Here is a 13,858-nt window from a genome sequence, read left to right on the forward strand (position 1 = left end):
CTTCGCCATTCCATCATGGCTGGCTTATTACCCTCTCGGCCCCATTCTCCTGCCTTCTCCCCCGTAACCTTTAACACCCTGACTAATCAAGAACCTGTCAGCCTCCATTTTAAATATACCCAGTGACTCGTCCTCCACAGCCATCAGCGTTGATGGATTCCACAGATCCACCGCCCTTTCACTGAAGAAATTTCCTCTCAGCTCTGTTCTAAATGGACATCCCTCTATTCTGAGGCTGTGCCCTCCGGTCACAGGAAACATCCTCTCTGTTCTAGGCCTCTTAATATTCCATAAGTTCAATGAGATTCACCCCTCTTCCTTCCCGTCTGAACTCCATCGAGGACAGAGCCGGAGCCGTCAAGCACTCCTCTTGTATGTTTCATTCCCAGGATCATCTTCGTCAACCCTCTCTAATACCAGCACATCTGGATAAAGGGCCCAAAGCTGCTCACTATACCCCCAACTGCGTTCTGACCAATGCCTTATAAAGCTTCAGCATTACCCTTATATCTTTTCTAGCCCTCTCAAAATGAATGCCAACATTCCATTTTCTTTCCGTACCACCAACTCAGCCTGCAAGATAACATTTAGGGAACCCTGCATGAGGTCTCCCAATTGCCTTTGCACGTCTGATTTCTGAATTTTCTGCCCATTTGGAAAATAGTACACGTCTTTACTCCTTCTACCAAAGTGCATGGCCATACGTTTCTGGTAGTAGGCACCCTTCGATCCCGGGGATGATGGGTTTGTGCCTCTGGTGGACTGTGTCCTCTCCTGGGCAAGAAGGTTTGAAGGACCGGCTCTTGCCCCTGCAGCAGGCTCCCCCTCTCCACGTCACTCATGTTGTCGAAGGGAAGGGCAAGCGCCAATACAGCTCGGCACCAGTGTCATCGCAGAGGTTGCCAGAGTGAAGCTGTAAACAACATCAAACTGCCTTAGGGGTTTACCCCCAAAGCCTTTCCCATGGGTGGGCATGACTGCAAGGCAGTGGAGGTTTAAAATCAGGGTTTTCCCTCTCCTAAGCGGGTGCCGTCCAAGGCTGAGGAATCCCACCTACCAGAAACACTTTCGGTCAGTGCAGTATATTCCAACTGCCACTGCCTTGCTATTCTCCTAATCTATCAAGTCCTTCTACATACTCTCTGCCCTTCCACGTATCTTGGGATCATCCACAAATGTGACCACCAAGCCATCAATTCTGTTGTCCAGATCATTGACATCTGCTTGAAAAGAAACGGTCACAATACCGACCCCTGTGGAACACTAATAGTCACCTGCAGTCAACCAGAAAAGGCCCTTTTAATTTGCAACTCTTTGCTTCCCGTCAGTCAGGCAATCTTCTATCTTTACTAGGATATCTTCTGTAATACCATGGGCTCTTAACTTGTTAAGGCGTCTTGTCAAGCTCCAAGTAAACAACATCCACTGACCCTCCTTTGTCTATCCTGCCTGTAATTTCCCCTTAAGGAAAGCATGCACCTCCAAGTACTGGAAGCCTCGTCCCTAATAATGGACTCCCAACATTTTCCCAACCACTGAAGTCAGGCTGAAGGGCCTATAGTTTCATGTCTTTTGCCTCCCTCCCTTCAGAGTGAAGTGACATTTGGAAATTTCCAGTCCTCTGGAACCATTCCAGATTCTAATGACTCTTGAGAGATTATTACTCATGCCTCCCCAATCTCTACAGCTGCCTCTTTCAGAACCCTGCGGTGTAGCCCATCTAGTCCAGGTGACTTGACTACCTTCAAAACTTTCAGCTTCCCAAGCACCTTCTCCTTAATAAAAGCAACTGCACTCACTTCTGCTAACTGACTCTCGAATTTCTGGCATACTGCTCGTGTGACCATAACTTGGACCATAATGTATAGTACTGTGCAAAAGTCTTAGGCTGGTGTATATAGCTAGGGTGTCTTTGAGTTTTGCACGGTCCTGTAGTAATTCTTATATATTGCACTGTGCTGCTGCTGCCGCAAAAAAAAATCAAATCTCTGGACATCTGTGAGTGATGATAAACCTCACAGATGTCTGATATGGGTCTCTGATGTGGACTGAGAGTGGGAAGGGAGCAGGGAGAGGGGAGTTGTGTCCCTGTCCCCCTCTTTTGGTGAATGTCGGTGATAGCGTAGGATGATATCCTGGTTCTGCATTTGTGTTTATGGACTGTGGACTTTTTCAGATTTAGGGTTTTTATATTCTGTTTTCTTCATCGCCTTATTCTTTTCGTTTTGTTCTGTGAGGGAGGGTGCTTGGGGGTAAAATGCTCTGTTAGTTTTTCGTGCGGGGGATGGATTGGGGGGGTCGATGTTGCTATTCCGTTTTGTGTGTGGAGGGAGGGGTAGTTTTGGGGATCAGATGATCAGGATGCCATTATTTTTTGTACCAGGGCTGGGGAGGTGTAGGTTTCATACTTCTCTCTGAATGACTTTCATGTTCTTTCTTTGCTTCGTGGCTATCTGGAGAAGACAAATTTCAGGGTTGTATTTGGATACGTGCTTTGATCATAAACAAACCTTTGACTCTTTGGTTGGGAAAAGGGGGAAGGGAGCAGGAAGCACCAGAGAGACATTCTGTAATGACCAATAGACCAATTGTTTGGAATCAAATGCCCTTGCTAGTGTTCTCAGGGCTGAGTGTGTCTGCACTCGCGCCACCCCCTCCTGCCCCTGGCAGTCCACCTCAGCCACCTCTCTCACACCCCTCCCGTGGGTGCTCCACTCTCACCATTCCCAACATCCTGTGCTCCCGCCAGATTTACAAACTTGCTCTCCGCTGCACGTTGGCAAGTACAGTTCTGTGCAAAAGTCATTGGCACCCTGGCTAGATGTGCATGTGCCTAAGTACTGTAAGTGTGAAAGTGGCATTCATATTTCTTTTGTGGGATTAATATTTCATAAATGTCCAAGATGATACTTTGAAAGCAGAGAGTCTGGGGAGCGCCAGTGTGATTGTCAGACAGCGTTCGCAGTATGAATGTTTTTCACCTTTGCTGTACTCAGAAAATTGCCTTTCCTTCCTAGTGCCCTGAGGTCCGTTTGAACATTATCTCCAATCTGGACTGCGTGAATGAAGTTGTTGGAATTCACCAGTTATCACAGTCTCTCCTGCCAGCCATTGTAGAATTAGCAGAAGATGCCAAATGGAGAGTGCGCCTTGCGATAATCGAGTACATGCCTCTGCTTGCAGGGCTGCTGGTGGGTGGTTTATTCTAAAATGTTTTTATAGTCTATTAGCAATGCTTCCATATGGATGATTTGCAGAATGGAAATGATTGCCCATATCAAATTGATACTTTAGTTTATAGACGGAAATAACTTTGAACATCTTCTTTCCTTTTGCACCAGAAGCAAATGTGCGATAGTAACAATTATACTTGTAGCCCACTGACATGGGTAGTCTTACCTTAGACTCGGGGCTCCCAACCTTTTTTTTAATTGACCATTAACCAAGCAGGGGTGGAAACCCCTGGTTTAGACCATCAGGTTTAGGCCCCTGTTTAAGGACTGCGGACTTTGTCAGACTTACGGATTTTATATTCTGTTTTTATATTGTCTGTTTCTTTTCATTTTGTTGTGCGAGGGGAGGGTGTTTGGGGGTAAAATGTTCTGTTGGTTTTTGTGTGGGGGGTGGGCTGGGGTTGTTGCTGTTCCATTTTCTGTGTGGAGGGAGGGGTGGTTTTGGAGGGGGCTGATGATCAGGATGCCATTCAATGACTTTCATGTTTTTTCTTTGTTTCATGGCTATCTGGGGAAGACAAATTTCAGAGTTGTACATGATAATAAGTGAGCCTTTGGCCTGCACATCAAACAGACACAAACAGAAAGGGCAATAAACTCCATACAATCAGATGAGGGGGTGACAACGGTTGTCGCAGAGGAAATAAACAATATCTTTTTGAGATTTTACCAAGATCTGTACAGCTCAGAATATTCAGATTCAGCTCCACAAATACAAAAGGAATTTCTCGACTTGTTACAACTTATACCCTGAGATGAAACGTCCTTGACATCACTGGAGTTTAACTTAGAGGCTAAAGAATTGTCTGCAGCTATAACTAACATGAAGGGAGGGAAAACTCCTGGGCCCAATGGAAATTCCGATTGAAATTTCTAAAATCTTTAAGACTAAACTAATACCACCTCTGCTTGATATGTATCAGGAGTCATTTGACACTGGATCCCTTCCCTCCTCTCTTAATATGGCAGAAATCACACTACTGTTAAAACCTGGAAAACCACCATCCCTTTGTGGATCTTATAGGTCAATCTCACATCTGAACAATGATCTCAAAATTCTCTGTAAGGTATTAGTTAGGAGGCTGGAGCCACTGTTGCCAAAAATGGTCCACCCTGACCAAAATGGATTTGTAAGGGAAGGCAGGGCTTCCACAACATTCGAAGAGTGCTTAATATACTTTATGAAAAATCTGGAAGCTCTGATAGCGCTATTCTGTCATTGGATGCCGAGAAAACCTTCGACAGAGTGGAGTGGAATAGGGGGAAAATTTCTAAGATACAGCTTCTATATTCTAACCCACAGGCTGAAGTTTCAACTAACGAGCTTTTTTCGGCATCTTTTAAACTCCAACGGGGAACAAGACAGGGCTGTCCCCTATCTCCCCTCCTGTTTATCCTGGCCATTGCGCCACTTGCTATGGCAATTTGAAAACAGGCTAACATAGCAGGAATAACTATAGGAGATGTAGAACATCGCATAGCCCTGGACATGGATGATGTAATTTTGTCAGAACAGGGTTTACCTATTTGGGTGTTAAAATTACTCCTACTATTGATAAAATTATCCCAACTAATTATAAACCTCTCACAGACTCAGTTATTCAACTTACAAACGGATGGACGAAATTGCTCATAAATTTGATTGGACACATAAACATTCTAAAAATGTCAATTTTACTGAAGTTCCTGTACCTTTTCCAATCTATCCCACTTTCTCCTCCATCATCTTTCTTTTATTTATTTTTTTAAAAATTTTATTTGTATTTGGATAAGGAATTCACAAATATCATGTACTTTTTTCACACATATAACCTTTTCCATTGTTTTATATGTATAAAACTACAATCATTTATACATTCTTAAGTACACATTGAGATGATATAAAAGGAAAATAAACATTTCAATAGATAATTATGTACTGTGGTAAATCTAACCAATTAGGCTAAGTAATGGAATTAGTTGTTAAGAAAAATGGTAATAATAGTTTCCATATAACCCTTCTGGACCATTTCCACTGGTCCAAAATGTTGTATATAAGCCTAAGTATCAACCATTGCAGGTGTTTATATCCTAATTTGTTCATGCTTGCTCCTGCCCGCAGACATAATTATCCAATCCCTATGTACTTATTTACTCTTTCTTTTATTTATTAAAGAAATTTTTTTCTAATTTCATCTGGAATAATAGATGTCCAAGACTCAGGCTTTCCCTGTTATATCTGCCGTATGATAGAGGTGGCTTACAGCTACCACATCTTATATGGTATTTCTGGGCGGCCCAAATTAGAGCAGGAATGTTTTATTTTGTTAAGGATCACTCCCCTCCTTGGGTCTCAGTGGAATCCCAGTTGATCAATATCCCTCTAGAACTATATATGTATTCAGCAAATAAGAAAAAACCTGGTCACACAATCTAAAATCCCTTTCTTAAAAAATACAATAATGATTTGGCACGATGCTCTTGCGTAAATGGGTGAGACATCACAGTTATCCCAGTTTACTCCTATCTTTGGTAATGATAGCTCCAGCCCGGCAGAGCGGATCCTAGTTTTAAAACTTGGTCGCCCCGAGGCATAGCTAAGGTGTCTGATCTTTATAATGGCAATTCATTTATGTCTTTTGAAGAACTCAAGGCCACATATGGAATTCCAACAAAACACTTTTTTAAATGCCTATAGTTGCAAAGTTTTATTATGTCCAGGCAAAGTTACAGTTTGAAGCTCCCTCCTTTATTTACCCTAGAAGACATCACTCTGAAATTATCTGAAGCTAGGGGACAAGTGTCTGAATTATACATGTAAGGCTTTCTTCTTTTATGTTACTTGCCAAGGCTAATAAAATGGCTTCTCTGTACTGTTAACTGCTGAGACAGTGGTTCTCTAGAGCAGCTTGTTTGGGTTATAATTACTGATACAGGAATTGTATTCATTTGCTAACCAATTGGGATAGATGGTATTCTTTCTTGTATGTCTGTAAGCTATTGTTTTTCGTGGGCTTTGGGCAGAAGGCGTGATGGGGACAGAGAGAGGAGACGCGAGGAGAGAGATGCTGTAAGCTGGGCAACGGCACGGACCTCGAGCGGGAGTCCGAGGCCCAGGGTCTTCAGCGAGGAGATGAGACGAGGACAGACTCGTGTGGAGTGTTTGGTGGATCACCGAGGGTGGTCCCATTTGTGGGTTGGCAGAGTTCAGAGGACATTGATTGGAGGAAGGGGGACCCGGTTCTGTAAGAGCTCCAACGAGTGTGCACCGAACTGATAGAGTTACTGACTTGGCACCTTTATTCTATTTGTTTCTACTAACCCATCACCAAGAAATACTTATAAAGTGTAATCATTTAATCGCATATGGCGTACTGTCTGTTAATTGGCGGTGTGGGGTACATCACACAGCATCCACACAAACTTGATCTCCCCGTTTGGCGGGGCCGAAGGCTGCTCCCCCTAGACGAAAGCGAGCTGAGCGAGTCTGAGGCTTACCGGGGGGCTGCATACAAATTGTTTGCAAGTAAATGCAAAGAATCATCAAACAACATGCTACAAGCATGGAGAACTGATTTGCATGAGAATCTGTCAGAAAAAGAGTGGTCAGAAGCTTGTTCCTTCGTTCAAACCCAGTCAGTGAACACTCTTTCTAAACGGATAACCAGACAGTACATTACTCCAGTCAGGTTTCGTCACTTTAACCCCAACATTCCAGACACATGCTTTAAATGTAATCACTAAAAGGGGTCTCTGTTCCATTGTATGTGCGAGTGCCCCCAGATAATCTGCTTCTGGAAGAAGGTGCTGGATTTGAATAGTCAGATTATTGGAAAAAAGGTGCTCCTTGATCCTAAATTATGTATTCTGAACATTTATCCAAAGGACTTTCTAACCTCCAAAAGTGCAAGGTCTCTGCTTAATATTTGTTTTTTGAAAGCCAGACGTTGCATAGCCTATTCATGGAAGAAACCCACAACCAGTGGACTTTCACAATGGCTGAAAGGAGTGACTTCGTATCTTGCTCTAGAAAAGATCAACTACATCACAGATAAACAAACTTGGCAAATTTCGGGAAATTTGGGATATTTTCTACAAGTTTCTGGAGAACAATATTTGGGATGATGAAAGTAACAAATTGAATTGACAGGTTGTTTTTAATGGCTGGGTGTTTGCTTTTTTTGTGCGTTGTTTTTCCTTTTATTTCTGATGTATTTTATTTTTCCCTTTTTCTTTAACCTTGTTGCACTTTCAAACCTATGGATGATCGAATGTGTTTACTTTTCATTCTGTAAAAGCAATAAAGAGATGTCTGTAAAAAAAATAAGTGAACCTTTGAATCTTTGATTGGGAAAAGGGGAAGGGGGAGGGAAGCACCAGAGAGATATTCTGTAATGATCAATAAACCAATTGTTTGGAAGCAAATGACCTTGAGAGCAGAATTAGTCCATTCAGCCCATTGAGTCTTCTCCAACATTCCATCATGGCTGATTTGTGATCCCTCTCAACCCTATTCTCCTGCTTTCTCCCCATATCCTTTCACGCCCTGATTAATGAAGAGCCTGTCAGCCTCCATTTTAATTATACCCAATATCTTGGCCTCCACGGTTGTCCATGGAAGTGAATTCCACAGATTCGCCACCCTCTGGCTGAAGAGTCGCTCCTCATCTCTGTTTCTGCCAGGCACTCCGATTTCCTCCTGCATCCCAAGGACGTGCTGGTTGTAAACTGGTTGTTGTAGAGTCCTCCTCTGTGTTGGTAACTAGCAGGAGTAGTGAGGTAGTGTTCATGGGTACGGTGTCCACTCAAAAAGCGTATGGCAGAGGGGAGGAAGCTGTTCCTGAATCAGTGAGTGTGTGTCTTCAGACAAATTGTCCCTCCTTTCTGGTAGCAGCAATGAGAAGAGGCTGGTGGGGCCCTTAATGATGGACAGTGTCTTTTTGAGGCACCGCTCCTTGAAGATGTCCTGGATAATATGGAGGCTGGAGCACACGATGGAGCTGACTAATTTTATAACTCTCTGTAGCTTACTTAAGCTCTCCTGCATCATACCGGATTTAGTATGTATTTGGTTTTAAGGAAGCAAATCGCTCTCAGTTTCGGTGTGCAAACACAAAGTAGATTTTCTTCAGTAAGGCCTTTGACAAGGTCCCGCATGGGAGGTTAGTTAGGAAAATTCAGTCGCTAGGTATACATGGAGAGGTGGTAAATTGGATTAGACATTGGCTCAATGGAAGAAGCCAAAGAGTGGTAGTAGAGAATAGCTTCTCTGAGTGGAGGCCTGTGACTAGTGGTGTGCCACAGGGATCAGTGCTGGGTCCATTGTAATTTGTCATCTATATCAATGATCTGGATGATAATGTGGTAAATTGGATCAGCAAATTTGCTGATGACACAAAGATTGGAGGTGCAGTAGACAGTGAGGAAGGTTTCCAGAGCCTGCAGAGGGACTTGGACCAGCTGGAAAAATGGGCTGAAAAATGGCAGATGGAGTTTAATACAGACAAGTGTGAGGTATTGCATGTTGGAAGGACAAAGCAAGGTAGAACATACAGGGTTAATGGTAAGGCACTGAGGAGTGCAGTGGAACAGAGGGATCTGGGAATACAGATAGAAAATTCCCTAAAAGTAGTGTCACAGGTAGATAGGGTCATAAAGAGAGCTTTTGGTACATTGGCCTTTATTAATCAAAGTATTGAGTATAAGAGCTGGAATGTTATGATGAGGTTGTATAAGGCATTGGTGAGGCCGAATCTGGAATATTGTGTTCAGTTTTGGTCACCAAATTACAGGAAGGATATAAATAAGGTTGAAAGAGTGCAGAGAAGGTTTACAAGGATGTTGCCGGGACTTGAGAAACTCAGTTACAGAGAAAGGTTGAATAGGTTAGGACTATTCCCTGGAGCGTAGAAGAACGAGGGGAGATTTGATAGAGGTATATAAAATTATGATGGGTATAGATAGAGTGAATGCAAGCAGGCTTTTTCCACTGAGGCAAGGGGAGAAAAAAACCAGAGGACATGGGTTAAAGGTGAGGGGGGAAATGTTTAAAGGGAACATTGGGGGGGGCTTCTTCACACAGACAGTGGTGAGAGTATGGAATGAGCTGCCAGACGAGGTGGTAAATATGGGTTCTTTTTTAACATTTAAGAATAAATTGGACAGATACATGGATGGGAGGTGTATGGAGGGATATGGTCCTTGTGCAGGTCAGTGGGACTAGGCAGAAAATGGTTTGGCACATCCAAGAAGGGCCAAAGGGCCTGTTTCTGTGCTGTACTTTCTATGGTAAAGAGTTGTCAAGGTCTGAGTCAGAGTCACGGGCAGAGCTTGTGGTTGGACGACTCAGCCACGTGGTTACCCTGGGAATTGTTAGCTGTGCTGGATATGAAGCAAAGTAACCTGAGAATTATGCAAAGGCTAACTTGTTCCCAGTGACTGAATGTAGAAAGTGGAATGTATTAACCACATGGGAGACGTGAATGTAGAATGGTGCACTGTCATGTCGAAGAGAGATACTGTGCGGGTCAGGAGTGTGGGATCTGTAATCTAAATAATCCAGCACATGCATAATTACATTTAAATTGTGAAGTTGAAATAGCACCCTGCTGTGGATGTGGTAGCATAGGATTCACTGGGTTATTTATTTAAAGGTACACGGAGGAATAAGGCCCTTCCTGCCCTTCGAACCGTGCTGCCCAGCAATCTCTGATCCAACCCTAGCCTAAACAGGGACAGGTAACAGTGATGAATTAACCTCCCAACTGGTGCGTCTTTGGATTGTGAGAGGAAACCCGCGCGTTCCGCAGGGAAAATGTACTGGCTCCTTACAGGTGACATCAGAATTCCCAAGCTGTAATAGTGTCACGCCAACTGCTACGCCACCGATAGTGGTTAGTAACGTTCTTACTGTCTGCATTAAACCATCGGACACTTTTAAGATTTTTCCTATTTTTCATGGATCATAGTCCTGGTATTGACAGAAAGAAATTAATTAAGGATAGTCAAAATACTAGATGCAAGTACCTTAGATAGGGTATCTTCTGTGTAGCCTTCTGCCACGGCACAATCTAGTTTTGTGCAGTTTATTAGAGCATGTTGCCAGTCTTTCTTGTGTGACCCCTTCACCATTGGCTCAAAGGAGTTAGCAAACTGTACTGGTAAGTAGCGAAAGGTGAAGACGGCTACAATGCAAATGTGGCAAGTTGGCATGTTCTACTAGAAATTCGAGGGGTTATTTTATCAACATTCTTTCTTTTGTCAAAACCTGTTTAGGGAGTGGAGTTTTTTGATGAGAAGTTGAACTCCTTGTGCATGACGTGGCTGGTGGATCGCGGTGAGTATCGCCTTGATGAATCGTTACTTTTGTTGAACGAAAGTCCTTCAAAGTTGTCCATGTCATCTTACTGGTGCTTCCATGATGCTGAGTGACCCTACCAGGTGCCTAACCAAAAATCCTTCATCGTGCTTTGTCACATCCTCAAAGGATTGGGTCAGGCTCAAGACACGACATGCCCCTCACAAAGCCATGCTGACTCTCCGGAATCAGACTATGCTTCTTGTAAATCCTGTCTGTAGGAATCTTCTCCTGTAATTTGCCCACCGGTGAAGTAAAACTGACTGGTCTATAATTCCCAGGGTCATCCCTACTCTCTTTCCTGAACAAGAAAATAACATTTGCCAACTTCCAATCATCTGGTACTTCCTCCGGTGAAGACTGGCCAGTGAGGATGCCCAGATCGTCACTAAAGGTGCAGCAATCTCTTCCCTTGCTTCCCGTAGTAACCCTGGGGTATATCACATCTGGCCCCGGGGACTTATCTATCCTAGGGCTTTTCAAAATTCCAGAACATCCTCTTTCTCAATGTCAACATGTTGCAGCATATCACTGCCTTCGCAAGCATCAAGGTCCCTCTCACTGGTGATTACTAAAGAAAAGTATTCATTGCGGATCTCCCCCAAAATCCACCGACTCCAAACATTTTGCCTCTTTTAGCTCTGGCCATCCTCCTGTTCTTCAAGTTTGTTCTTCTGAATTCAACTCGCCAAGTCCTTCTCGTGGCCCCTCCTAGTTCTCCGAAGTCCATTCTTCACTCCCTGACTGGCCACATTGTAACCCTCTGGAGCCCAGGCTGATCTGTGCATCCTATGCTTCTAGACTAGCTGTTGCGCATCTCTTGTCAAGCATGGCTCCTTCACCCTTCTGTTCTTTCCCTGTCTCAGTGGGACAAAACTCTGCAGCGCTCCATCCAAGTGAAGCCCAAAATGACTTCCACATTTCAATTGTGTGTTTCTGAGTGCATTCATCCCAGTTTGTACTCCCAGGTTCCTGCCCAATACCATCATAATCCAAACACCAGCACCCCGCCCCCCCAATTATTACTGCTGCAAGCAATCGTGTCGTACACTTGTAGACATGGCAACAAGAAACAGACTTGACTTTGACCGATAAGTTTATTTATTTAATTATTCGAGAATAGCATGGAACAGGCTCAACGAGACCCACTGCCCAGCAACCGGCTGATTTAACCCTCGCCTCATCACAGGACAGTTTACAATGACCAACCAGACTACTAAGTAATAAATAATGGTAATCTATTCGAAGTATTTTTTAAGTATCTAATGGGGCGACACAGTGGCGTCTGGTTAGCGCAACACTTTGCAATTGGGTTTGATTCCCACTGCCACCTGTGAGGAGTTTATACGTTCTCAGCCTGACTACGTGGGTTTCCTCCGGGTGCTCCTGTTTCCTCCCAGAGACCTACTGGTTGGTAGGTTAACTGGACATTGTAAATTGTCCTGTAATTAGGCTAGGGTTAATCGGGGGTGGCTCGCAGGACAAGAAGGGCCTGTTCCACGCTGTATCTCAATAAATAATCAATGATAAATAAGTATATTAAAATGCTACTTTCCAAGTGCATAATTTCCTCCACTGTGTGTAACTTGGTATGGAACAGGTCTACACTTTGAAGAAGGTGGTACGAGCATTTCATTTCGGAACTTTGTATTTTATCAGCAAGGTACATATTTGAAAATCAAGTAGTAACAGCGATCAGATCATTTCTTGACCTGTGAATGCTGTCTTGCAGTGTACGCCATTCGCGAGGCCGCGACCAACAACTTGACCAAGTTGGTGGAGAAGTTTGGCAAAGACTGGGCAGAATCCACCATTGTGCCGAAAGTACTTGCCATGGCCAGTGACCCCAACTACCATCACAGAATGACCACCCTGTTCTGCATTAACGTGAGTATAGCTTTGACAATGTACTTGCCCATGGCCAGTAACCCCAACTACCATCACAGAATGAGCACCCTGTTCTGCATTAACGTGATTATAGCTTTGACAATGTACTTGCCCATGGCCAGTGACCCCAACTACCATCACAGAATGACCACCCTGTTCTGCATTAACGTGAGTATAGCTTTGACAATGTACTTGCCCATGGCCAGTGACCCCAACTACCTTCACAGAATGACCACCCTCTTCTTCATTAACGTGAGTATAGCTTTGACAATGTACTTGCCCATGGCTAGTGACTCCGACTACCATTGCAGAATGACCACTCTGTTCTGCATAACGTGAGTATAACTTTGACAATACTTCCATTACACTTCACAAGCTGCTAAAATATTTCATGAATAAAACGTACAGTTAGAACACACACTAAAGAATAAAGAATTTAACAAAAATACTATGGATTTGTTGAAAATGTTCTTTTAATATATTCTTTGTGAATGTTTAGATTCTGCAAAAAATCAATTAACACTTTGCCAAAGCTGCTCCTTCCGATATTGACATCTGCTTGATACGAGCTTCTGTGCTTGCATTATTTGCTGAGGTGTAGTGGTGTTTTGTGTTTAATCTGCAAGGTGTCTGGAGTAAAAATTGAGTTCAGGACGAGACTTTTTATGATTTTGTGGAGCAGAGTTCCTAACCGTCCCTGTAGAAATGGACTGATGGTGTTAGCTGAAGGACAACTGATTTAATGACCTGTTGACCCACCAGATGGCTTACAGCTTTCAAGTTTTATTTCTCAAGGGTCTGTTTCCATGCTGTAGTGGACTATGGTTCTGTCTTTTGCTTAGAGATCTGAGTACCTTGAAATGGACATTATACATTATCTGGCTGAGGGAATTGTAAGTTTTTTGACGCAACTAGTTTCAATTTACAAGTGCACTTAAAGGCCCCCACAGTCATTCCAGTTGCGGAATTAACTTCTTTCCCTGGATTTATTTGATGGGCCTGGGCTTTGCTGGAGTTTGGACAAGGTGAAGGAGAGATTCAGTTGAAATGCCTAGATAAAATGGATGTTTCTAAAAGTGGGTGAGTCTAGGACTGGAGGGCACAGCCTTTGGAACAGAGGGATATCCCTTTAGAACGGAGATGAAGAATTTCTTTAGCCGAAGCGTGATGAGTCTACAGAATTCATCGCCACAGGCGGCGATGGGAGGCCAAGTAATTAGGTGTATTTAAAGTGGAGCTTGATAGGTTCTGGAGGGTGTCGAGAGGTCTGCACGATCTGGCGTTTTTGCGGTATCCTCAAGGATTTGGCAAGCTGGACTCTCAAGAATGCAGGTGCAGCGGCCGCGGCCATTGCTGGGAGTGGACTTCAGGTTGGATGAGAGTGGCCTGAGAGGGGAAAATG

The 13,858-nt window shown here is 43.6% G+C and overlaps 1 protein-coding gene across 1 annotated transcript in view; it reads left to right on the forward strand.

Annotated features, from left to right (window-relative positions):
- Positions 1-13,858, forward strand: part of LOC140203575 (uncharacterized) — a 48,559-nt gene that overhangs the window by 19,494 nt on the left and 15,207 nt on the right. The window contains exons 11-13 of the mRNA XM_072269620.1: positions 3,018-3,191; positions 10,488-10,548; positions 12,302-12,456. Coding sequence (XP_072125721.1) covers positions 3,018-3,191; positions 10,488-10,548; positions 12,302-12,456 — 390 coding nt within the window. The remainder of the gene's footprint in view (positions 1-3,017; positions 3,192-10,487; positions 10,549-12,301; positions 12,457-13,858) is intronic.

Source organism: Mobula birostris, chromosome 10 (genome assembly GCF_030028105.1).
Source record: "Mobula birostris isolate sMobBir1 chromosome 10, sMobBir1.hap1, whole genome shotgun sequence".
NCBI lineage: Eukaryota > Metazoa > Chordata > Chondrichthyes > Myliobatiformes > Myliobatidae > Mobula > Mobula birostris.